Raw genomic sequence first — 25,871 nt, forward strand, 5'->3', positions numbered from 1 at the left:
GAATGAATGAATACAATGTTTGTCCTTATCCATGTCAGACCAATTTTTTTTTAAGAAATACCAGTTGTTTAATGTTTTCTGTATAATTCAGCATTACACTGCTTCAGTGCCATTGACAGCATTATTCTAATTGAAATTAATGACATGTTAAATAAATCTGCACAAGTGTGAGCCAGCTGTCTCATATGTATGCTCAAATTGCATTCCATATGTCAGGTTCTTAAAACTTTCCCTTTTTTTTGCTGAACTGAATTTTAAATTTACAAATATTGATCATGTGTACTTTTTATTCACGGGATGTGGGTGATGCTGGCTGACCAACATTTGTTGTCCATCCCTAATAGTCCTTGAGAAGGTGGTGGTGAGCCACACCTTGAACTGCTGCAGCCTGGCTGGTCTGGGTAACACTGCGCTCTTAGGGAGGGAATTCCAGGATTTTGACCCAGCAACAGCGAATTTCCAATTCAGGATGGTTTGTGACTAGGAGATGAAGTTGGAGGAGATGATGTTCAAAGTGTCCGCTGCCCTTGTTCTGCTAGGTGGCCAATTTTGGTATGTCCTATCAGAAATGACTTTGTGAATTACAACAGTGCATCTTGTAGATCTGGCTTGCCCAACTTTTTCACTCAAGTTGCTACATTCAAGAGGCTGATGAGAAAATTTTGGAAAGATAATACTGGGGACAACAATAAACTGAATATCAGAGAAAATTGAGATGTTAAGAAAGGAAACAATTTCTGAGTAAATGTAAAGCACTGACAGAACATTAATTTGATAAGTTAAAAATGAATAATTTAAAAAATGACAGTGAGAGGATCAGAAAGTGTAAATGCATATCTGGATAACACTCAGTCTTGGGTGCTCACTCACACCCTCACCCACTGTGAATAGGTACTTGAATATATGTTGGTGTGGGTGATGAGAGTGAGTGAGAATCATCAGACTGGAAGTAAGGTACACACGTACGAACTGCAAGCATACACACCATTCTTTCCCCCACACTCACACAAAGCCCTTCTCCCACACTCACACACAGCACCTCCCCCTCATACATGCCCCCACTCCCCCCACACACAAGTGTCAACCCACATCTACGCACAGCCACCCCAGTCTATACACACCAGCCCTGCCCCAGGTTTGTTCCCCTCTTCAGGCTTCACTGGACCCACCTGAAGTGTCTGGGCTCACCACAAAAGCCCATCCCAGGTTTGCCTAAGGCCTATGTACCCATACCTGCCCTAGGAAGAACCTCCTTGGCCCACCAAAAGAGCCAGGCCAGTCACAAAAGGGGCTCGGCTGAGGCCCACTCAAGCCTGCCGTGGAAAGGATCTCTTAAGTATACCTGAGGCCCCACGAGGCTTGTCGCAACTAGGGCAGGATCTCCACAGTCCCACACGAAACCTCTTTAGCTTCGTTCAACACACTCTTTTTCCCTCCCCCATCTCTGAGTAAATTAAAGTGGAGGGTGCTTGTTGCCTCCGAGATCCAACTCTATTGCATCCAATAATCCCCACGGTGCAACAATTAATTCAAAACTTACTTGGCAACTGACTGTGTTTGGCCTGCCCAATCACAGGCTACTTCCTTCCTGCAGAGGCTGCTGATAGGCTTTCTAAAGAGCCTATCAACAGCCAAAGAAATGGAGGAGCCAGCTAACTATTGGATAATCAGGTTTGCAGCATTTTTCAAAATTATGTCCATGAAGACTTCACTGGCTGAGTCCAATAGTGTAGCAGGCCGTATTAAAGAGCCTCCTGGGCCACATCCAGTCCTGGGCCAACATCCGGACAAGTCTGTAGTAGATGGTATACATTGCAGTCAGGGTGCACCAGTGGTGGAGGAAATAAAGCTTTAGATGGTGGATGGGCCCTGCCTTCAATGAGTGTGTTAGTGTTTTTAGGACAATGTTTAGGGCAGCACGTACGAGAGTCAACCAGAGATCAAATGCTGCCTTAATATCAAGGGCAATCACTTTCACCTCACTTCTTGAATTCAGCTCTTTATCCATTTCTGGACCAAGGCGGTGACAAGCTCTGGAGCCAGGTGATTCTGCCAGAACTCAAATTGAGCATTGGTGAGTAGGAAATGCTTGTTAGCACTATTGACAATAGCTTCCATCAGTTTGCTGACTGCACATGGAGTGAATTGAATTAACTGAAGACAGGCAATGGCACTGGCAAGCACCGTTGGAGGAAGCCAAGATGGATCATGTATTTGGTATTTCTGGCTGAAAATGATTTTAAACACTTCTGGCTTGTCTCTTGCACCGATGTGTTGGATTCCATGATTGAGTATAAGAATATTCATGGAGCACCCTCCTCCTCTTAGTTATTTAATTGTCGCCCATCCTTCACAACTGGATGGGACTGGACTATTGATCTCTGCTTTGATCCATTGAGCATGGGATCATTTAGCTCTACACTATTCTACCTTCTGTGCATCTCTTGCTCTGTCTGAGGTTTGGAAACTGGAATCTGCTTGAAAATAAATCTCTTTCTCTGAGATTCTGCTGTCAGGAGCTGGAGATTTATCTGGAAGTCGCTACATGAGAATTAGAAGACAAGTGTCTAAGTCACTCTCCAGAGGTGTTAAAAAGCCAGAAACTGAGTAGCAATGTAAGCATATTTGGTTTTTCTGTGCTAACTGGTTCTAAAGAAGGGATTTATGTCTATGGAGATACTTCTAAATTGGAACAATTGAGATAGCTATCTGTTAAGAATTATGTTTTGTCATATTTAAATCTTTTATTTGATAGAAGTTATACTATTTCTGTTTGTTATATTCTAACTATGTTCTTAAATAAAGTTTATTTTTATAAAAGCTTCCTATTGGGTCACTGGAATCATACCTGGAGTGAACCACCTTATACTTACCCTAATGCTAAAATCAGATGTAGAAGTTCGGATCCAGGCTAACTTCATAAAATACCTTAGAGTTTCTGACCTGGTGCTTAACAACATTGGAAGAATACTGATCCATTCAGCTGAAATCAGCAGGAGATTCCCTTGTTGTGTTTGGCCTGGTGTTATGAGACTTCATAGAGTCAATGTTGGGACAAACCACACTGTCCTAATTGTACACCACCATGCTGCTACTTCTACTAGATCAGTGGAACAGGACATACCCAGGGATGGTGGCCATCTGTGACATTGGCTGAATGGCACAATTTTGAGAATGTAACTATGTCAAGCTATTGCTTGAATAATCTGGGGATAGCATTCCTAATTTTTGTATAAGTACCCAGATATTAGGAAGGAGCATTTTGCAGGATCAACTGCAAATTATGCCTTGTCTGATGCAGTGCAAAGTGCTGGGTGATCTGTCAGGTTTTATTCTTAGACTTTTTCATAAGGTTTGAGACAACTGAACAATTTGCTCGGCCACTCTGGAGGGCTGTGAAGAGTCAACTACATTCCTGTGTGCCTTGCGTCACAGGTAAGTCAGTTTGGGTAAGGAAAGCATACTTCCTTCCTTGAAGAAGATTTGCAAAGCAGATGGGTATTTATGGCAATCCAGTAATTTCATGGTCACCATTTTTTTTTAAATTCCAGGTTTATTGAGTTAATTGAATTTGAAGTCCCCTTGCACTGGTAGAGTTTTACCTTGCATCTATAGATCATTAGTGCAGATCCCTGGGTTTACTCGACCAGTAACATAACTACAATGCTTTCGTACCTGTTTTTATTCATTTAACTGACCAGAATAAATGTCTGTATTATAATGCCATTCATTGTATTTAGATTAATTTTACCACCTTAACTACATAATTGATATTTCTTGAAAGACAGAATTAAGAAATGCTTGCATCTATGTAATCCTTTTTACAACCACCCATCTCAAAGCTCTTGACAATTAAGTATTTTTGAGGTGTAGTCAATGTTGTTGAAGCATTGTGAATGTTTTAAAAATGTAGGAAATGTTGGAGAAGTGGTTCTCCCTGTTGAGAGCATAATCTTGAGAAAGCTTATTCTTGAGATTCCATAAGTTACATTGTGACAGATATTATTTGTGCAGATCTACAGTGTACTGGACAAGGCAGCTAAGAAATCAGTGACAGTACACTCTCCTCACAATCATAGTTTTTATGAACTGCTAATTCTTAACAAATCATTTTTGAGTTCTGCAGAAACAACTTTCTTATCTTCTCTCCTGTCTTTTTTCATTTTTATGGCCTCTGTCTTTCCTCAGTTTTTGGTCTTTCTGACTGTACTTAATTGCTGCAGCCCTTACTCTCAGTCGCCACAGCCTGTCCCATTTTTCTTCTTGGTTTTCCAGGTTTCTCATTCTTACATCTTAATTCTTTAAGTCCCTCAATCTTTCAATTGCTTTCAACTTTTCAAACTTCTCCCAGCATCTCAGTCACATTTTCCCAGTGTTATCCTTATGCTGTCTTCAGGATTTATATAAAGAACAATTTGTTCTCTTTAATGTAGATTCAGTGTCAGGCTCTATGATCTGAGACTTACATAATGTTACCTGCCACCCATTATATTTGATTGGTACCACAACATAATTTATAAAATTAGCATTTGAACTAGTTATTAGCAAGCTGGGAAAGCTTCTTCAGTGGAATTCTTTAACTTATATTTTGCTTTTTCAAATGCACCTCTCCTTCCTTTGGCTTTCAAGCCTCTCACAGTATTTGGCATTATCACAGGCATTTGATCATATCAAACATTCTTTTTCGACATAAATTTTGAAAGGAAACTTATCATATTACTGCTGGAACAGAAACCCACAAGTTTACAATCTTTTCTGGATGTAAGGTTAGGCAGGTATGGTGTAAATAGAATAGCAGTAGGTACTCATAGATTATTGTGTTACTTCACTATAATTACTTCTTAGAGCCATGATAGTCTCAAATTCCATCCCTTATGTCGCTTTTTTTCTAAATGTCAATGACTCTGGTATACAAACGAATCATGAGAACACATTTGGCCCTAATTATATAAAGGTGTCATCTTGCGACCAATTTGTTGTGAATACTATACCAGCATCAAAGTGTCTAAATTCTGTCATGCAAGAACACAACTAGCTTCTTAAATAAATCGCACAAAACAATTGCTGGAAAAGGCTTGAATATAACAGCATTGAAATGTGTATAGTAGCTATATGACAACACATTTTCATTGGTGGAAATGGAACACTTACAGCAATTACTTCAAATCCACAATTTCCAGACATAATTTAACCTCTTTGCAATGAAGTTCCAAATGATAAAAGCACCAATAAAATGTATTAATTGATGCATGTAAAAAGATAAACTAAACTGATATTTTCAGTTTGAAAATCCTTGTTCTCTTTGAAACCATAATTTAAACACTATAAACAATGCTGTAGTCACATTTCTGAGCTCAGTCGTGTCTTTTATGAGTGAAGTATTCTCTGATGCTTTGTAGCAGCAGACAGAGAAAAGAAGGAACTGATGGATGAGAGATTAGATTATTCTTTTCAGTGGATGTAATTTTTTTTGGCCCAGATGATAGTTCAGTCTGGGACTTGTGCCAGGAAAGGTATAGGACAGAAACCGCCATCCTGGCTCCCCAATTAGTATCATAAACTACCCTTTGCTGTTTCTGATCTTCAGAAGTTCCAGTTTTGGAATCCAGTAGAGAGGGGATATAATTCTTAAAAACACAATAATGGTGAATAGGCTTTTCTGGACTCCACCAGTTTTCCAAGGCGGCATTTCTTAGGATGGTCAAAGACTGCACAAACAGGCATTTCGGGAAAGCTGCTCTGCAGCCACTTTGTTAGGTCAGGAAGGCTTGACATTTACCGTCCATTTATAATTGCCACACACGAAGTAAGGTGATCAAAATAAGTAGGTTGACACTGACCACGATTGTATAGCCAGCCAGCATACATTATGTTAAGAAACAAATGAAGACAGCACTCAGTAGAGCACATACCTCCACCATACTATGTTAACTCAATGTTATTACAGTTATGCAACACTTCTTTGAGGCTTTTCCCAGCTCTTAACTACAAAGCTGAATAAAGAAATCTTTTTATTAAGAGCTTCCAGCTCATTGAGGAGACTTCATATCCAACAACTGCTCTGAAAGCTCTGCTCATATTTTGACAACTGTAGCACATTCTGCCACAGCAGCTGAGACAATCCACAACACATTGTGAAACGATCAACAACATTCAGCATAAAATAACTCAAAACATTGTTTAGAAAAGTCAATTTGCCCCCATCTCTCAATGTTAATGAATCCTTTAAAAAGATTCAGGAGCCAGATCTGCAACTTCGCCAAAACTAAGCAGTTCTTCCTTTGGCCATATCCTATTTGTGTACCAAGTTTTACTGAAATCTACCCACTAATTTTTGAGATACAGTGTGTGTGAACAAATTTAATAAACAGGGGCAAAGACATTGCCTACTTCCCACCTTCAGTGGTGGAAGTAATACTGGCAACTGTTTCAAGCATTCTTGGATAGGGAACAGAAGAGAAAATTGCTGAGAAAATACAACATTACTTTCTGATTACATCTGTCTTGTAATCTGATTTTTCTTGTTCCTTTTGTGGCAGGTAACTAGAGAAAGTGGTCCTCCTCACATGAAGAGCTTTGTCACCCGTGTTGCAGTTGGAGAGTTTACTGCAGAAGGAGAAGGAAACAGTAAAAAGCTTTCTAAAAAACGAGCAGCAATAACTGTCCTCCAAGAGCTGAAGAAACTTCCTCCTCTTCCAGTGATAGAAAAACCTAAAACTCATTATAAAAAGCGACCCAAATCTATATTGAAGGTAAGTGTTTAATTTATACTACTGCAGCAAATTATGCAGTTGTTGAATTAGAGGATACGTTTCCTTTCACTTAAGTAAACTTACCTTGCTTTCTTTCTGTGTGTTTTTCTGTGGAGTTCCGGGTCTGAAATTAATATTATAATATTGAAGGAAAGCATTGATGGTCAATGTGATCTTCCTATTAGTCTTTTTTTCTGTTCTAAATTTATCTGTCCACACTTACAATGTAAACTGCCTATGCAAACATATAATGCTATAATTACGCTCTCCCACTTGTGGTGGTATTGTAGTCTCTCAGTTTTGTGCCTCTCAGCTCCTTTACAACAGAGAAATGCTGCTGTTCCAGTAAGTTCTCCTTCTCAAATGCAATAAGTTTTCCTACTTAACTACAGATTATGTAGAATTACATTTTAGGAATTACAACAAGCAGACTTTTTTAAACAGGGGTGCAACGTTTGTTCCAGTTCTTAAGAAGGATTGGAAAATTATGGCCAGTACCGCTAGAATTAACACCCTTGTTTCCCTCAGTGTCCAATCCAATCGTGTTTACTTAACATCTTTTAAGTATCACCAACCTTTCTAATATCCATCTAACAATTTTTAGCCCACCCAATGTCTCATCAAATTCCTCTTATGATATTGGCAGCATCTCCTTTCTTGGCAAAGACAGAAGCAATGTACTGGTTTAGTATTTCAGTCATGCCCGCTGTTTCCATGTGTACATCTTTTTGTTCCATTGTTGGCCTAACCGTTCTTCTGACTTTTTTCACTAATTATATGCCAATTGAAGACTTTTGGATTTCCTTTTATGTAACTTTTCAGTCTCTTATAATTATTTTTGTTTTTCTTATTTTCATTTTCATTTTCCTCTGAGCTTTTTATATTCAGCCAGATTCTCGCATATATTACCAATCTGACATCTGTCATATACATGCTTTTTCTATGTCATCTTACTCTATCTCTTTAGTCATCCAGGGCACTCTGGTTTTGGCTGTTCTACCTCTCCCCCTCTTAGGAATATACATTAACGCTACCTGATCGATCTTTTAAATGCAAACCATTGCTCTGAAAAGTTTGATCTAGAACTTAATATTTTCCTGCCCAGAGCTGTGTCTTTTTAAGATGAAGTTGGATCCTTGGGATACTGAGCAAGAATAAAAAGTAACTATTAACAACAAGACTAAACCATCTTTGTTCTCAGTAACCCATCAGTTGTGGGGTCAATGTTATCAGCCATTCTGGGAGCCTATCTGAAATTAGCTAGCCCAATACAAACCAGAAATCAAACAAGGACCATTTAGTTTTCTGACACAGTTATTTACAGCTTTCAGTAATAAGTATTAGGAGAATTGCCCAAGTCCTTCTGATATGAGAATGCATATAATTCTTTTCTCTACCAATGCATGCATATAATTCTTTTTTTCTACCAATGCATGCACACTTAATTGTGAATCTTCTACTTATGAAGTGTTTCTATTACAGACGGGTCCAGAATATGGACAGGGTATGAACCCCATAAGTCGATTGGCCCAGATTCAACAGGCGAAGAAGGAGAAAGAACCAGAATATCTTCTGTTATCTGAAAAAGGTCTGCCACGTCGCAGGGAGTTTGTAATGCAGGTATGTAGAAATACAGTGTATATGTTTCTTGGTTTAGAGAATTAACATGATTCATATGATTTGATTTTAAATTTGATTTATTATTGTGACAAATAGGAGGCAGAGAGTGGGTGTCAATGGGTGCTATTCGGATTGGCGGTTGGTGACTAGTGGAGTGCCCCAGGGATCGGTGCTGGGGCCTCAGCTATTTACCATTTATATAGATGATCTGGAGAAGGGAGCCGAGTGTAAGGTGTCGAAATTTGCTGATGACACAAAGATAAGTGGGACAGCAAATTGTGCGGAGGGTGTGGAAAGTCTGCAGAGGGATCTAGATAGGCTGAGCGAGTGGGCGAGGACCTGGCAGATGGAATACAATGTTGGCAAGTGTGAGGTTATCCACTTTGGTAGGAATAATGGTAGGAAGGACTACTACTTAAAGGGCGAAAAGCTGCAGCATGCTACGGTGCAGAGGGACCTGGGGGTCCTTGTGCTTGAGTCGCAAAAACCCAGCCTACAGGTGCAGCAGGTGGTCAGGAAGGCAAATGGGATGCTGGCCTTCATAGCGAGAGGGATTGAATATAAAAGTAGGGAGGTCTTGCTGCAACTGTACAGGGCACTGGTGAGGCCGCAGCTGGAGTACTGTGTGCAGCTTTGGTCGCCGCACCTGCGCAAGGATATTTTGGCCTTGGAGGGAGTGCAGAGGAGGTTCACTAGACTGATACTGGAGTTGAGGGGGTTGAGCTATGAGGAGAGGCTGAATAGACTGGGCTTGTACTCGTTAGAGCTTAGAAGAGTGAGGGGAGATCTCATTGAGACATGTAAGATGATGAAAGGGATGGATAGGGTAGAGGTGGAGAGGTTCTTTCCGCTCAGAAAGGACAGCAGGACTAGAGGGCACAGCCTCAAAATAAGTGGGGGGCTGTTTAGAACAGAGTTGAGGAGGAACTTCTTCACTCAAAGGGTGGTGAATCTCTGGAATTCTCTGCCCATTGAAGTGGTGGAGGCTACCTCGCTAAATATATTTAAGACGCGGGTAGATAGATTTTTGGTAGGCAAGGGGATTAAGGGTTATGGGGAAAAAGCGGGAAAGTGGAACTGAGCCACTTCAGATCAGCCATGATCTTGTTGAATGGCGGGGCAGGCTCGAAGGGCTAGATGGCCTACTACTGCTCCTATTTCTTATGTTCTTATGTATTGGGATACAGGGAAAAGTATTGTTTCTTATGCACTGTACAGACAAAACATACCATTTATAGAGTACATAGTTTCACAGTAACTTCATTGCAGTGTTAATGTAAGCATTACTTGTGACTAATAAATAAACTTTAACTTTACTTTAAAAACATACAGGAGAGGGAAAGGATGTGTTGCAGGATATAGTGTTTCAGTTACAGATAGGATGAAGAGAATGATCAGCTTAATATATGATAGGATCATTCAAAAATCTGATGGCAGCAGCGAAGAAGCTGTTCTTCAGTGTTTTGGTATGTGTTATCAAACTTTTGTATGTTTTTTCCTGACCAGAGAAGGTGGAAGAGAGTATGTCCAGGGTGTGTAGGGTCCTTGATTATGTTGCCTGTTTGCCCAAGACAGTGGCAAGTGTAGATGGAAGACTGGCTTGCATGATGGACTGGGCTATGTTCACAACGCTTTGTAGTTTCTTGCAGTCTTGGTCAGAGCAGGAGCCATACCAAACTGTGATACATCCGGAAAGGATGCTTTCTATGGTGCAACTGTAAAAATTGGTGCGAGATTGGTAGTGGAAATTATCAGAAAAATTGGTAGTAGACGAGCCTAATTTCCTTAGCCTTCTGAGAAAGTAGAGATATTTGTGGGCTTTCTTAATGATAGTGTCAGTGTGGAGGAACTAAGACAGATTGTAGGTGATCTAGACACCTAGCAATTGAAGCTCTCAACCATCTCCAATTTATTAGCATTGATGTAGACATGAGCTTGTCCTCTGCTACATTAGATTTGTTAAAAATATATTCTACAACCACAGTATTTAAACACAGTGCTTTTTTATTCATTTATGCGATTAGGTGTCGCTGACAAGACTAGTATTTATTGTCCATCCCTAGTTCCCCTTGAGAAGGTGGTGAGCTGTCTTCTTGAACTGTTGTACTCCCTGAGGCATAGGTACACCCAGAATGCTGTTACAGAGGGAGTTTCAGGATTTTGACCCAGTGTTGTGAAAACATGACCACTTTTAAAGAACCCTTTCAGGTTTTACATACAAATAAATGAAAAATTGATAAGAAAATATCATGTAATCCAATTTCTCCTTTTGAGACATGGTGAAGTCTACATGCACCTTCATGTAAACTCTCATCATCAAGTCCTATGGAAAAGACAAAAGAATGATGGAAAACGCAGTGCCACCCCTGCACAGCTACCTTTTTGAACACGTATAAGATTCCAAATACATAAAACCATAAAACGTAGGCCATTTGGCCCATCAGAACTGCTCCCCCTTTTCAGTGAGTTCACAGTTGATCTGACGTAATCCTCAATTCCACTCTCCCACTTTATTCCCATAATCCTTGAATCCCTTACTGATTATAAATCTGTCTACCTCAACCTTGAACATAATTAGTGACCCAGCCTCTACAGCCCCACACGGTAAAGCATTCCACAGATTCACTATCCCCTGAATGAAGGAATTCATCACCTCTGTTATAAATGGGTAACCCCTTATTCTGTGATTATGCCCTCCGGTTATGGACTCTCCGACAAGTGCAAATATCATAAGCATCTACCCTGTCAAGCCCCTTGAGAATCCAATATGTTTCAATAAAGGCACCTTTCATTCTTCTAAACTCCCGTGAGTCCAGGCCCAACCTACTTAATCTCTCCTCATTAGAAAATCTCTCCATACCCAGAGGCAACTGAGTGAACCTTCTCAGGACTATCGCTAACGCCAGTATATATTTTCTTAGAAACCAGGACCAGAACTGCTCAAAGTGTTCCAGGTGTGGTCGAATTAGTGCCTTGCAGGTTTTAGCAAAACTTCCTTATTTTTATATTTCATTCCCTTTGAATTAAAGGCCAACATTCCATTTGCCTTCCCAATTACCTGATGAACTTGCACACTAGCATTTTGTAATTTATGCTCAAGGACCCCCAAATCCCTCTGTGCTGTAGTTTCCTGCAGTCTTTCTCCATTTAAATAATACTCAACTCCTTTACTTTCTTACTAAAATGCATAACTTCACACTTTCCTGTATCATATTCCATCTGCCAAGCTTTGCCCATTCACCTAATTTGCCAGTGTCACTCTTTGGACTGTATGCCATTCTCACCACTTACCTTCACACCTATTTTTGTGTCATCTGCAAATTTGGAAATAATACATTCATTTCTGTAATCAGGTCATTAATATATATTGTAAATAATTGTGATCCCTGTGACATTCTTCTAGTTACATCTCTTATGCTAGAAAATGCACCTCTTATTCCAACTCTGTTTTCTATCAGTTAACCAGTCTTCTATCCTTCCTAATATAATACCCCCGACACCATGTGCTCTTATCTTATTAAGTAGCCTTTTATGTGGTAGATATTGTATCAATTTTTGGAAATCCAAGTATATTGTATCTACTGGTTCCCTTTAATCCCTGCTCATTGCCACCTCAAAGAATTCTAATAAATTTGTCAGGTATGAGTTCCCCTTTACGAAGCTATGCAGATTCTGCTTGATTATATTATGCATTTCTAAGTGCTATGTTATTACACTCTTTATAATGGAATCCATCATTTTCCCAGTGACAGAAGTTAAGCCAACTGGCCTATAGTTATTTGATTCTTGCCCTCCTTTTTTGACTAAAGGTGTTACATTGGCAGTTTTCCAATCCTCTGGGATTTTTTCAGAATGTGAGGATTCTTCGAAGATTTCTTTAATAGCCTATGATGCAACCCACCAAGTCCAGCAACTTGTCAGCCTTTAGCCCCATTAGTTTCCCTAGTACCTTTTCTCTAGTGATTGTTATCGTATTTATTACCTCTCCCTTTGCCTGTTGATTTAGAACTTTTGGAATGTTGTTAGTGTCTTCCACTGTGAAGACTGATGCAAAGTATTTGTTCAACTCCTCTGCCATTTCCTGATTCCCCATTATTATTTCCCCTATCTCATTCTCTAAGGGACCAACTAAGTTTACTTGACATTGGACAGTGTCACATTTCTTGATTGTTGTTGAAACTGCATTCATGCAAGAAGGGATGCCTCTGCCTCCCCTTTTATATATTTAAAGAAGGCCTTCCTGTCTGTTTTTATATTTCTTGCTCGTTTACCCTCATAGTTTATCTTCTCCGGCTTTTTCTCGGTAATCTTTTGTTGGTTTTTAAAACTTACCCAAACCTTTGGCTTACTGCTAATCTTTGCCACATTATATGCTTTTTTTCTTTCAGTTTAACACTATCCTTCACATCTGTGCTAACCCTGGTTGATTTAGCTCTCCCTGGAATTCTTCTTCCTCACTGGGATATATCTTTGTTGCTAGTCATGAACTATTTTTAGAAATGTCTGCCATTGCTGATCAACTGTCCTTCCTGCTAAACCCCTTTCCTAGTCTGTTTCAGCCAACTCTGCCCTCATTCCTGTATAATTACCCTAATTTATGTGTAGCACAGCTGTTGCTGACCCAAGTTTATCACTTTCTGTGGAGAGTAACTCACCACCTGACAACCCAAAGGATGTCCAGAATTTATGAGGCACAAATCAGGTTTGTGATGGAATATTCTCCCCTTCTTGGATGAATGCAACTTCAACAACACTCAAGAAACTTGACACTCCAGAACAAAATAGCCTGCTTACCCAGCACCCCATCCATCACCTTAAATATTCACTCCACCATCAACTGCAAATTCCCAACCAAGTCACATACTATCCAGACTTGGAACCACTTTGGTGTTCATTTTTTGATGGTGAACCAAAGTCCTGGGGCTCAAACTGTAACAGCTCTGTAGGAGTACCTACAACACATGGACTGCAGTAGTTCAAGAAGGTGGCTCAACACCACCTTCTCAAGGGCAATTAGAAATGGGCTGGTCTTGACAGTGACATCTGCATCCCATGGACAATTTAAAAAAAAAACATAGAGAATGAAAATGCAATGGATGTAGCAGATATGGTTTTTCAAACATTGCTCGGTAAGTGCTTTATTAACTTGGAAACAATAAGGTTCATGATATTAAAGATGAAGCAGTGGAATGGATTGAAAGATGCATAAACAATATAAAGCAAAGAAAGTTAATAGATGCTTTTGAATTTGGCAGATAAAACAAATGGTGTGTCCCAAGGATAAATGTTGGCACGTAATATAGTAAGTGATTTTTAACATGAGTCTGTGGTTACTTACCAACAAATTCAAGAACAGCTTCTTCCCTGCTGCCATCAGAGTTTTGAATGGACCTACCTTATATTAAGTTGATTTTTCTCAACATCCGAGCTATGACTGTAACCCTACATTCTGCACTCCTTTTCTTCCCCATGTGCAGTATGCTTTGACTGTATTATGTGGAAGAAACAATACTTGTATATTAACACGTGACAATAATAAATCAAATCAAACAATACTGCAGAGGGATGTAGATTCATAGTACCAATAGCCCGGATTACGACCTTATCCCCATAATCCACCTAATCTACACATCTTTGAACAGAGTCCTCTGGTAAGAAGGACTGCCTCTGAACAGTAATTCCCAATAATTACTATAATCCTTCAGCCTATCAGAGTATGTATGATTAGAGCAGGGGAAGTTATGACTACAAATTATGATTCATGACTTATCTGATAATGAAATAACACTATGCTAAAGATAGCTGTTTTTGAATTTACTTTTTCCTTACATCCTTACATTACAGTGCATGGCTTTTCAGATCAGAGGGAATGGCCCTACCCACGCTAAATTGACAAGCAGGGACCAGAAAACTGTAGTTTACTGACCTTGCTGAGTTCCTGCTCATAAACCACACGATGGCATTTTCCCTTCTAGTTTCCTGTTTATGTTCATTCACTAATTGCACTTTGTGTGCTAATGAGGACACCAAGATGCAGGCTGTCCTCCAATTTCTACTTTTTTTAAGTGAAAATCCCTTCGAACATTAAGTCTCGCCTTGAAAATGGGAGTTAAAAGCTGACAGCAAAATTGCATGTGGTGGAAGGATCTCTTACAAGGTAGAACAGTAATTTTTCGGTAAGCATGGGGTTTTGTTTCACAATGAAAAACATCCAAAAAAGCATAGCAAGGAACTCAGGCACCAGAACTGGACTGTCCCCATATGTCATCAATGTTATCTGTGGACCCTGGCATATTGCCTAGCCAATAAAGAAGTTGCCTTTGATGCTCTGGACAATGTGCATGCAGTTGTCAAGCTGTGCTAGGGGATACTGGGGCAGTTCATCTTTCCTTTAACTGTTATATTTGATGGTGTATTCATTTTGTATGCTACCTTACGGACCAGCTGCAGTGTTAGCCCACTGGTTGCTTGAAGACTTATCAAACGAGTGTCCAGTACATTAGTTAATATGCTTAGCACTTTCATTATCTTCCCTGTTAAATAACTGTAGCAACGTGACACCACATCCCTAATTTATATTACTGCAACATTTCTCAATGTGCATTTGGTTATTGGTGAGGTAACGTGGCTGTCTCGCATCTGCGTGGCAATGCTTCATGGTCTGTAACGCTTGGAAACAATATTGAGATTAATATGCCACAATAGTTCTACATCTAAGTTGCAACGTACATAAGTACTATGCTGCTATATCGCTATGTTAGGTAAACATTTAGAAGATTATAAAATCACATAATAGTTAAGAGAAATAAGTTGTAAAAGATTAATAGATTCTGATACTTTGTTACTTGTGTGCTTAGGACAGAAGAGGCTTGAGAATCTGCTAAGCAACTATCCATTTTTCTACCACATTGCAACCAAATACTCAGGTGTTGCCAAGATCAGTTACCCAATCAACTTCCTTGCCTGGCTAATGATTATTTAATTGAGGGTGTCCTTTTGTATGAATCACAACAATTCCTTCCTTTCCTCTCTGCATGCTATCAGCACCTCTCAGGAACAATCTGCACATAAATCCATGGGGACCCTTTTATGCTCACTTACATCCATGTTCGCTTTTACTTCCAATGCCTAGTTTTTTCTCAGATTGCAGTGTTGTGGTGGAAAATAGAAAAGATGATGATACTTTGCTGCTGCAACCCTTTAACCTGCCGAACAGGCGAACACTCAAAAGTCAAATCTGAGGGTAACAAAGGCATTGATACTGCTAATTAAGAGAATGCAATCTGTAGTTCATTCTTTATGGTACACTATACTATACTATCCTTTCAAAATTATAAATTTAGGAATTCCCAAGTTTATGAGATACTCGTGCCATACAAATGGGCAAGATTTGAATTGAATAAAGTGGATGAGCTGGTGGCGCAGATCGACACAAATGGATACGATCTGGTGGCCATTACAGAGACGTGGCTGCAAGGTGACAGGGACTGGGAGATGAATGTACAGGGCTATCAAGTGTTTAGGAAGGATAGGCAGGAGGAAAGAGGGGGTGGCGTAGCTCTGCTGATTAAGGATAGTATCAAGGTGGTAGCAAGGGATGATATCGGAGCCAAAGAGCAGAACGTGGAATCGTTGTGGGTGGAGATTAGGAACAGCAAAGGGAGGAAGACGCTGGTGGGTGTCGTCTATAGGCCCCCGAATAATGATCTGGAGGTGGGGCGGGCTGTTAACACGCAAATAAGTGCGGCGTGCAGGAATGGGACGGCAGTAGTTATGGGAGATTTCAATCTGCATATTGATTGGTCGACCCATGTTGGACGAGGTGGGCTCGAGGAGGAGTTCTTGGAATGCTGCCGGGATAATTTCCTTGAACAGTGTGTGTTGGAGCCGACGAGGGAGCGAGCTATCTTGGATCTGGTGCTATGTAATGAGGCGGGTAGAATTAGGGACCTTGCGGTGAAGGATCCTCTTGGAGAGAGTGATCATTGTATGGTGGAGTTTCTGGTGCAGATGGAGGAGGAGAAAGTGGGTTCCCGGACACGCATCCTTTGTTTGAATAGAGGGGAGTATGGTAGGATGAGAGAAGAATTGGCAAATGTGGACTGGGGGAGTGCGTTGGAAGGTAGGTCTGCTGAGGAGCAGTGGAGGATCTTTAAGGAGATCTTTCTTGGTGCTCAGCAGAAATTTATTCCGATGGTTAAAAAGGACAGTAGGAAGAGAGGTAATAAGCCGTGGATAACGAAGGAGGTGAAGGAAAGTGTTAAATTAAAAGCGGAGGAATTTAGAGTAGCTAAGAGCAGTGGGCGAGAAGAGGATTGGGAAAGGTTTAAATGTCAACAAAGATTGACAAAGAAGTTGATAAAGGAGGGTAGGAGAAGCTATGAGGCTAGGCTAGCACTTAATATAAAAAAGGATAGCAAGAGTTTTTATAAATATATAAAAAGGAAGAGGCTGGCTAGGGTGAACGTTGGTCCTTTAGAGGATGAGAAAGGGGACCTAGTGGTAGGGGATGGGGATATGGCTAAGGTCTTGAATAACTTTTTTGTTTCTGTCTTCACGGAGGAGGACATGAATAATTTGCTGGGTGTTAGCGATGGAAAGGTGGTAGGACTGGAGGGTCTTAATGACATTACTGTTACTAGAGAGGTGGTGCGCGACAGACTGGAGGGGCTGATTGTGGACAAGTCCCCAGGACCGGATGGAATGCATCCGAGGGTTCTGAAAGAAATGGCGGAGGTTATAGTGGATGCCTTGGTGGTTATTTTCCAAACGTCGCTGGATTCCGGGGAAGTGCCGGAAGATTGGAAAACGGCTAATGTTACGCCGTTGTTTAAGAAGGGTGCCAGGCAAAAGGCGGGGAATTATAGGCCGGTTAGTTTAACGTCTGTGGTAGGTAAAATGTTAGAATCCGTCATTAAGGAGGAAATTGCGAGGCATCTTGAAGGGAATTGCTTGATAGGGCGGACGCAACACGGTTTCATTAAAGGGAAGTCGTGTCTGACAAATTTACTGGAGTTCTATGAGGATGTGTCTAGGGCAGTGGATAGAGGAGAGCCGGTGGATGTGGTCTTTCTGGATTTTCAGAAGGCGTTTGACAAGGTACCTCACAAGAGGTTATTGCAGAAGGTCAGGGGACATGGATTTGGGGGTAGGGTGTTAGCATGGATAGAGGATTGGTTGTCAAATAGGAGGCAGAGAGTGGGGGTCAATGGGTGCTATTCAGATTGGCGGTTGGTGACTAGTGGGGTGCCCCAGGGGTCGGTGCTGGGGCCTCAGCTATTTACCATTTATATAGATGATCTGGAGGAGGGAACCGAGTGTAGGGTGTCGAAATTTGCTGATGACACCAAGATTGGGGGAAAGGCAAATTGTGCGGAGGGTGTGGAGAGTCTGCAGAAGGATCTAGATAGGCTGGGCGAATGGGCCAGGAAATGGCAAATAGAATTTAATGTTGGCAAGTGTGAGGTGGTCCACTTTGGTAGGAAGAATGGTAGGAAGGACTATTACTTACGTGGCGAAAAACTGCAGCAGGCGACGGTGCAGAGGGACCTCGGGGTCCTTGTGCATGAGTCGCAAAAACCCAGCTTGCAGGTGCAGCAGGTGGTCAGGAAGGCAAATGGGATGCTGGCCTTCATAGCGAGGGGGATTGAATATAAAAGTAGGGAGGTCTTGCTGCAGCTGTATAGGGCATTGGTGAGGCCGCAGCTGGAGTACTGTGTGCAGTTTTGGGCGCCGCACCTGCGCAAGGATATTTTGGCCCTGGAGGGAGTGCAGAGGAGGTTTACTAGGCTGATACCGGAGTTGAGGGGATTGAGCTATGAGGAGAGGCTGAATAAACTAGGCTTGTACTCATTAGAGTTTAGAAGAATGAGGGGAGATCTCATTGAGACGTATAAGATGATGAATGGGATGGATAGGATAGAGGTGGAGAGACTCTTCCCGCTCAAAAAAGACAGTAGGACTAGGGGGCACAGCCTCAAGATAAAGGGGAGGCGGTTTAGAACGGAGTTGAGGAGGAACTTCTTCACTCAAAGGGTGGTGAATCTCTGGAATTCTCTGCCCGTTGAAGTGGTGGAGGCTGCCTCGCTAAATATTTTTAAGAAGCGGGTTGATGGGTTCTTGATAAGAGAGGGGATTAAGGGTTATGGGGAGAGGGCGGGAAAGTGGAACTGAGCCACAACAGATCAGCCATGATCTTATTGAATGGCGGGGCAGGCTTGAAGGGCTAGATGGCCTACTCCTGCTCCTATTTCTTATGTTCTTATGTTCATTACCAAATACTTGCCTGGATGACTACAGCTCCAACAAAACTCAAAAAGCTAGACACTATCCAGGACAAAACAGCCAATTTGATCAGCACTCTATCCATCACCTTAAATATTCACTCTTCCTACCACTATCAAACTGTGTTTGCAGCATGTATCATCTACAGGACTCACTGCAGTTGCCAAGGTTTCTTTGGTGCCACCTCCCAAACCCATGGATAACCTCTACCACTCAAGGGCAGTAGGCTCATGGGATTATCGTCATTTCCAAGTTCCTTGTAAGCGATGTACTATCCAGTTGCAGAAATAAAGCAACATTCCTTCATTGCTGCTGTGTCAAAATCCTGTAACACCCTCCCTGTTGTACTGTGGGAGTATCTTCAACATAACAGACTAGAAGGGTTCATGAGGGAGTTAACAACAACTCCTCGAGGGAAATTAAGGAAGAGCAATAAACGCTGTCTGTGAACCTCACCTTATGTAAGGAAATAAAAAATGTGATGTTACATGGCAGGTGCATGAGCCATTGAAATCAGATTCAGCTAATCGTTGTTTTATTGGAAACTTTTACTTCATTAAATTCCCAGCTCCAGTACAAATATTAATTTTTGTTTACCCTACAGAAATGTGTAAAATTTACAGCACAGAGCGTAACCGGAACATAAGAAATAGAAGCAGGAGGAGACCATACAAGCCACGTCTGCCATTCAGTAAGATCAGGGCTGATCTGATCTTAACCACCATTCCACTTTCCTGCCTGTTCCCTATATTTCTTGACTCCCTATAGTTAGAAAGTCTCACAATCTCAGTCTTGAATCTATTTCAATGACTCAGTCTGTGCAACTCTCTGGGGTAGAGAGTTGCATCACCCTCTGAAAGAAGAAATTTTTCCTCCATCTTAATTGGACAACCCCTTATTCTGAAGCTGTGCCCCTAGTTCTGGATTCCTCATGAGAGGAAGCATCTTCTCAGCGTCCCTGTCAAACCCACTCAGAATCTTATACGTTTCAAAAAGCTCTCCTTTCATTCTTCTGAGTTCCAATATCATATCTGTGTCTGGGCAATAATTTGTATAATATTGCGAAGGTAAGCATGAAGAATTTTGGGAGTGTTCCAAGTACATCCTATTCTTAGCTAGGTAACAGTTTTAAAACCAGGTGCTGACCTTGTGTGAGATATGTGTAGTTTTAGTGGTATTTTCCCTTTGACTGGATGGGGATTACTATTTCAGGCCTCTGCTTCAGTAGCAACCAATCAAATGCTATGTGAAGTAAAGGAGAAGACCTGTAATTAAATCAGAAATGCTCAAAAATTCCATTCTAACCTTCTATTGAGGTCAGGTATTCCCATTAATTATTGTCCAGATTTGCCACATTATTCCTTTAAATAGATTAGCCATCCTAATTTGATCTCACAGCAGTGATCAACTTTGTTGGTGTGGAATGGAGGACTTGCTAAACTGTAACCACCTTAAAGACTCAGATTGCTGGGAGAAGAAATGTAAAGTTTAAAGTTTATTTATTATTATTGTCACACGTAGGCTTACATTACACTGCAATGAAGTTACTGTGAAAATTCCATAGTCACCACAGTCTGACTGACACCTGTTCAGGAACACTGAGGGAGAATTTAGCATGGCCAGTGTACCTAACCAGCATGTCTTTTGGACTACGGGAGGTAACTGGAGAATTGGTAGGAAACCCATGCAGACATGGGGAGAACGCGAAGACTCTGCACAGACAGTGACCCAAACCTGCAATTTGTAAAGGAAGTTCACAGACTCAAACATCACCAATGTCAGTGAGATTTTATGATCCTCATAAACCTTGAATTTTGAATGTCCTATCACAGTGTAGTATTCACTTGGTCTCACCATCTTACTGGAGAGATGATCTTTCTCAATTGTCAAGTTAGAACTGGATTCAAAAGATCTCTGACAATGGCCTCGCTGTTAGGATGGGAAGATTTGTAGATGCTTGTGGGCACACATGAGCATCTATTAATCGTGGCCAGAATTCTCTGGCTGTACATACCCCACCGCTGCTGCCGGAGAGCATTCAGCCAAATCTCTGTTTACTGCAGTGGAACAGGAGAATCCCGCTGGTGTGAAGAGTCAGAAAATCCCACCCCATGTCTATGACTTCAAGTAGGAAAGATCTATTGAATGTGTTGAACCAAATGTTTTTGTAGTAAACCTCATATTCTGAGATATCTACAAGTTATTTCTGAAATACTGCTGAAATCTAGCTTCTTCCTGGAATTTAGTTTTTACACTTTTTGCCATCAGTCTGCATAAGGAGAGACCCATGTGTATCTGGAACCATCTAGAAATTGATTCCTGACAAATAACCATTGATCCCAAACAAGTTAATGTGCCCTTGTTTTAGATTCCTTTGCACATGTAATCTTATTTCTGCCATGAGAAACTATTTCTGGTGACTGATTTCAACTTGATGGGTTATTAAGCTCCTGGTCCTATGCAAATGAGGAGATCTTGCGTTGCAGTGCATAGCATTCCCATTAAGTCAGGAGCTGCATATTTGAGTCGTACCCCAGGCCTTGCTAACCAAGGAAGGTGCAGTCATAACGCTGTCAAGTAAGTTGATTATCAACTTGAAAATAACACACAACAGTGGCAGGTGGTGAGAGTTGGAGCGATGCCTGGTCAGCTATGGGAAGGAAAGAAAGTTGGAGCCTGTACCGTTACTGTCCATTGCGCCAGACTGCATCATGCAGATCAAACTCCCTGAATGATTTGTAACACACCACCATTATCGATTAATCAACCCTATTTCATTTTTCATTTTAATGAAGCAGCTTTTGGGACACACTTCTGTTTCCAGATCAAGGCAATTTCCTACTCCCATTTAGGAAAACAAATTGTAATTTCCTTTTTTTAATCTATCTGTTCATAACTCTAAATGAGAATGTCACTTCCACTATGTGGCTCTGACAAGGCTTTGGCTTTTTTAAATCAAGTCCTTTTGCTGAACTGCATCTCATATAGGGCCAATGATAAAGAAGCTTAATCTTTAAATCAGCGCTGAAAAAATGGACTGTGATACATAACTTTTGCTACATCTGTCTTTCTGACTCTTTATGGATACTTGAGCTCGAAGTTTTACTTGAAGATGGGAATGGAGCATGTGAGGATAGTAGTTGATGAGTTTGCAACATTTTGTGACATGCAAGTCCATCCCATTTAATATCCAAATAATATTTGCAGGTTTTTCATCATCATCATCAGCTGCATGGCACAATTTCCCAATCATTACTTAAAGCCTCAATCCACCTCAACAAGGTGATCACTAGATTCTCCAATGCCTTCCTGGCTGTCCTGCTGGCTGTGTTAAGGGACAGGAGGGATGGCTGTGGAAATCAACAGCAGGAGCCACATGCCAAAGTGTTTCAGTAACTTGATTTGGTTAGGGAAATGGAGCACACTTCCTTCTTTACCCATTCTGTGATGCAGCTCCTTCCACTCCCTCTTGTCCTTTCTATAGCATCCACAGTGCCAATCCTTTTGCTGCACTGCATCGTATCTCAGCCCCAATCTTACACACGCTGAACTTTTGCTTTCATCTTTCAATTCCAACCAGTAATCCCAGCCTCATCTCATGATGCAGCTGCATGATCACCTATCTTCATCAAACATCTTTAGTTCTCACTGATGCCACTTTCCATAGCTACGTGACATCTTCACCTATTATAAAATGTTTACTTCTCCTTTTTACTTTCTGCACTGTATCCAGGTGACCTTTTGTTGCTCATTCTGCTAAAGCACCATTTGTGCAGGAAAGAGCACAGAATTCAAAACAGAAGACCCTCAGGTTTCAAGGAAGTTACCCTGGTGGAGGAATGGACCCTTGAGATAAACAATGCCTCTAGCATACTCTGCATTGGTGATGAGATGGGGTTGGGGAGGCAGTGATGGATCTACATGGCAGGGTGTCCAATTTCAATGCAAAAGCACACAAGTAATTGCACCTTCAGCACATTTTAGCACGTTAACTAATATGGTTAAGTGCTAATTTCTTTTTTCTTACTAACGCTGCTAAATCTTCAATTTTATTTCCTCTGGTAACTTCACATGAACAGTAAAAGCTCTTGCTTTCAACAAAAGATGACTTCTCAGAGGAGTTCATCTCTCCTGAAGACTCACTGTCACACAATGCACGTGTTTCATGAATGGCACAGAATAGGTATATAAATAAGATAGATGAGCCAGAATCAGGTGAATTAAGTAAGCAGGAGCAGAAAGCAACGGCAGTAATAGTGGAGAACACAGCAGGGTAGAAATGTACTTCCGGGGCAGTACTAAAAGCACAGCAATAATCCTGAGGTGTTGGGAGTGCAGCCTCTCTCCAGCAGGACCGCTGCTGCCTCCCCAAGGGGGGACGTTGGTGGAATGATTGCAAAGAATACATCTCTCTTCCTTTCTCTAAGGATGTCAATACATCTATTTTATTGTCACTTCTTCAACCAATATCCAACATTGTGCCTGAAGTCTAGCTAGATTAAGATTTGGCCTGGGAATTACAGATTATCCAATAATGGGATTGAAATCATAGGTGGTTTTTACCTCTAGCAGGAGCATTTTAAGGATTGTCTTAAACAAAAAATAGTGGTGCAGAGTGTAATGCCGTAAGTATGTTTGGGCTTGTGGGTTTTAAACAAAAAGAAAAGATGTGGTTTCACATGTAGATTCAAAGTAATACACTTTATTGAAAAAGATGTCCTCTGCACAGAGAACAAATTGAAACTAAAAGCAGGAGTCTCTGAAACACCCCAATGATGTCACCGTCAAATCATATGACCTGCTTTTAAAACAATCATGCAACTACTTAAGTATATAACAGAGGTTTAGGGAGTGAACACAGTCAAGTGAAGGCACAGCCACCAGTGGTGGAACAATTAAAATTAGGGATGTACAGGAGACTAACATTGATTTGGCACTAAGATTTCCAAAGATTGTAGGGGTGAATGAGGTTACAGACATTAGGAGGGGTGAGGCTATGGGGAGAATTGAAAACAAGGATGAGAGCTTTAAAATTGGGAACTATAAAATCCTACTTTGTAATCTGTTTAGATGTAGTTGTAATAAACAAGTGTTAAGCAGATACTAGAGCATGTCTATATCTATTAACTAACCAAGTCTCACACCTAGACTGCACTGAAAGAAGGATACATCTGAGGATAGTCAGAAGCTCATCTTGAGGTCAAATGCAAATCCAACTTTGTGAACAGTCTGGTTCAGCCTCAGATACTTTCTGGGGAAAGGCATAGTGAGGTAGCTAGGCAATGTAGTTTGTAGTAGGGACTGATTTATTATAGTGACATGTATTAGTATGCACTGAAAAATATTGTTTCTTGCATGCTATACAGACAAGGTATATCTTTCATAGAGAAGGAAAGGAGAGAGTACAGAATGTAGTGTAACAGTCATAGCTAAGGTGTAGAGAAAGATCAACTTATAAATATAAGGTAGGTCCGTTCAAAAGTCTGATGGGCAACAGGGAAGAAGCTGTTCTTGAGTCAGTTGGTATATGACCTCAGACTTTGTATCTTTTTCCCGATGGGAGAAAATGGAAGAAAGCATGTCTGGAGTACGTGGGGTCCTTGATTATGCTGGCTGCTTTTCCGAGGCAGCGGGAAGTTTAAACAGAATCAATGGATGAGAGGCTGGTTTGTATGAAGATTTTCTAATATTTAACTGGCGGAAATCTCAGATCATCCTGCATTAGCTATTGGATAGCCAGTCTGACAAAATATAGACAATGGAGAGGATGAGATTGGTGATGGAGAGGTAGAATTGGTTGTTGTCTGTGGAACCTGACATTGTTACATATGATGTTATTGATGGCCAGACTGTTGATCAGAAAAGGGATGGGGGCAAGAATTAATCCTCTGGGAACTCAAGGTAATAGGAATAGAAACTATTATCGATGGTTCTCTTACTACTAGATAAGAATAGAATCAGACAAATGCAACCAGCTGAATGACCCATCTTCTTCCAGTGTTTCTCCTTTGCCAATGTGTCAAAGGCTGCAGATAGATTGAAGAGGATGCATTGGGATATTTTAACACACTAACAGGAACATAGAATGTCATTTGTGATCTAGATGAGAGCTGTTACAATATTATGACAGTGTGGTATATCTGTTTGGATTATTTCAAACATGGAATTCCAGAAAAGAGGGGAATGAATTTGGGAGGTGGCAACATGTTCATGGATTTTGGAGAGGGAAGAGGGGTTGGAAGTAGGGCAGTAGTTTGCAAGGACAGAGAGGTCAAAGGTGGATTTTTGGAGGAAATGAGTGATCATGGCAAATTTGAAGAGGGTGGGTGGCCAACAGTTTGGTGGGAATAGTTTAGAGAGGACAAAATGTGAAGGCAATAATTTTGATAGATCTATAATGGATAATTGGGTGTCTGCTTCTGCTTCTGCTTCTCGGCATAGAAATCCCTTCTTAATTGCTTGCTTGCCTTCTTCGAGGATGCCCAAACATTGGGGAGCCCTCTCTCTGATGTTGTAGCCTCAGTAGTTGCTACCTGTTGGGAGAGGGTTGCAGTCTTAAATAAACTGTAGCCATTTACTTGTCTGTCACACGCAATATGTCTCTCCCTGTCCATCACTGGCCTAAATGGGGTTGCCTCTCACATTTTGCTCCAGCAGCAAGACTCCTATCAACTTCACAAAATTCAGCCCTTTTTCTCATACAGCAAATGAAGAGCTCAGTTTAGGCCCAAATGATTTATGATGATTCAGGTGGAAGTGTGAAATTTGTATACAATCTTCCAAAGCCAGTTCATGAGTGCAATTGCAATGCAAATTTGCAGGTACCATTCTGGTAATTCCTACTTTATTCTTTCTTGGGATGTGGGTGTTGCAATACCCACTCTTAATTGTCTTTGAACCGAATGGCAGAAAAATGGGCAATTGGTTGGATGCATCAGAAGTTTGGAAAGCTGTTGCAAAAGCTCAGGAGACATCTCAACACATCAACAGCCTTTATTCACTTGAATGGGGAGAGGTCAAAGTGGCAGATGAATAGGAAAGGAAACCGTGGATACAAGCATGTGTTTACAAGCAAATGAATAAGGAGCCTAGCATCCAATTTCCTGTTTAATAACTGAAGTGGAAGTAATGTTGCATTAGATGCTTGAGGGGAAGATTGTCTTCTGTGCCATTGCACAGCACTAATTGCAGTATGCCTGTACGGAACTGGAACTA

General features: G+C 41.0%; 1 protein-coding gene across 5 annotated transcripts in view; it reads left to right on the forward strand.

The window, feature by feature from the left end:
• stau2 (staufen double-stranded RNA binding protein 2) overlaps positions 1 to 25,871 on the forward strand; it is a 346,610-nt gene that overhangs the window by 184,437 nt on the left and 136,302 nt on the right. For all 5 annotated transcript variants that reach the window (XM_080194078.1, XM_080194075.1, XM_080194077.1 and 2 more), the window contains exons 8-9: positions 6,540 to 6,752; positions 8,235 to 8,372. In XM_080194078.1, coding sequence (XP_080050204.1) covers positions 6,540 to 6,752; positions 8,235 to 8,372 — 351 coding nt within the window. The remainder of the gene's footprint in view (positions 1 to 6,539; positions 6,753 to 8,234; positions 8,373 to 25,871) is intronic.

The sequence above is a fragment of the Carcharhinus amblyrhynchos genome, chromosome 8 (genome assembly GCF_965287045.1).
Source record: "Carcharhinus amblyrhynchos chromosome 8, sCarAmb.v2.hapA, whole genome shotgun sequence".
In the NCBI taxonomy this organism is placed as follows: domain Eukaryota; kingdom Metazoa; phylum Chordata; class Chondrichthyes; order Carcharhiniformes; family Carcharhinidae; genus Carcharhinus; species Carcharhinus amblyrhynchos.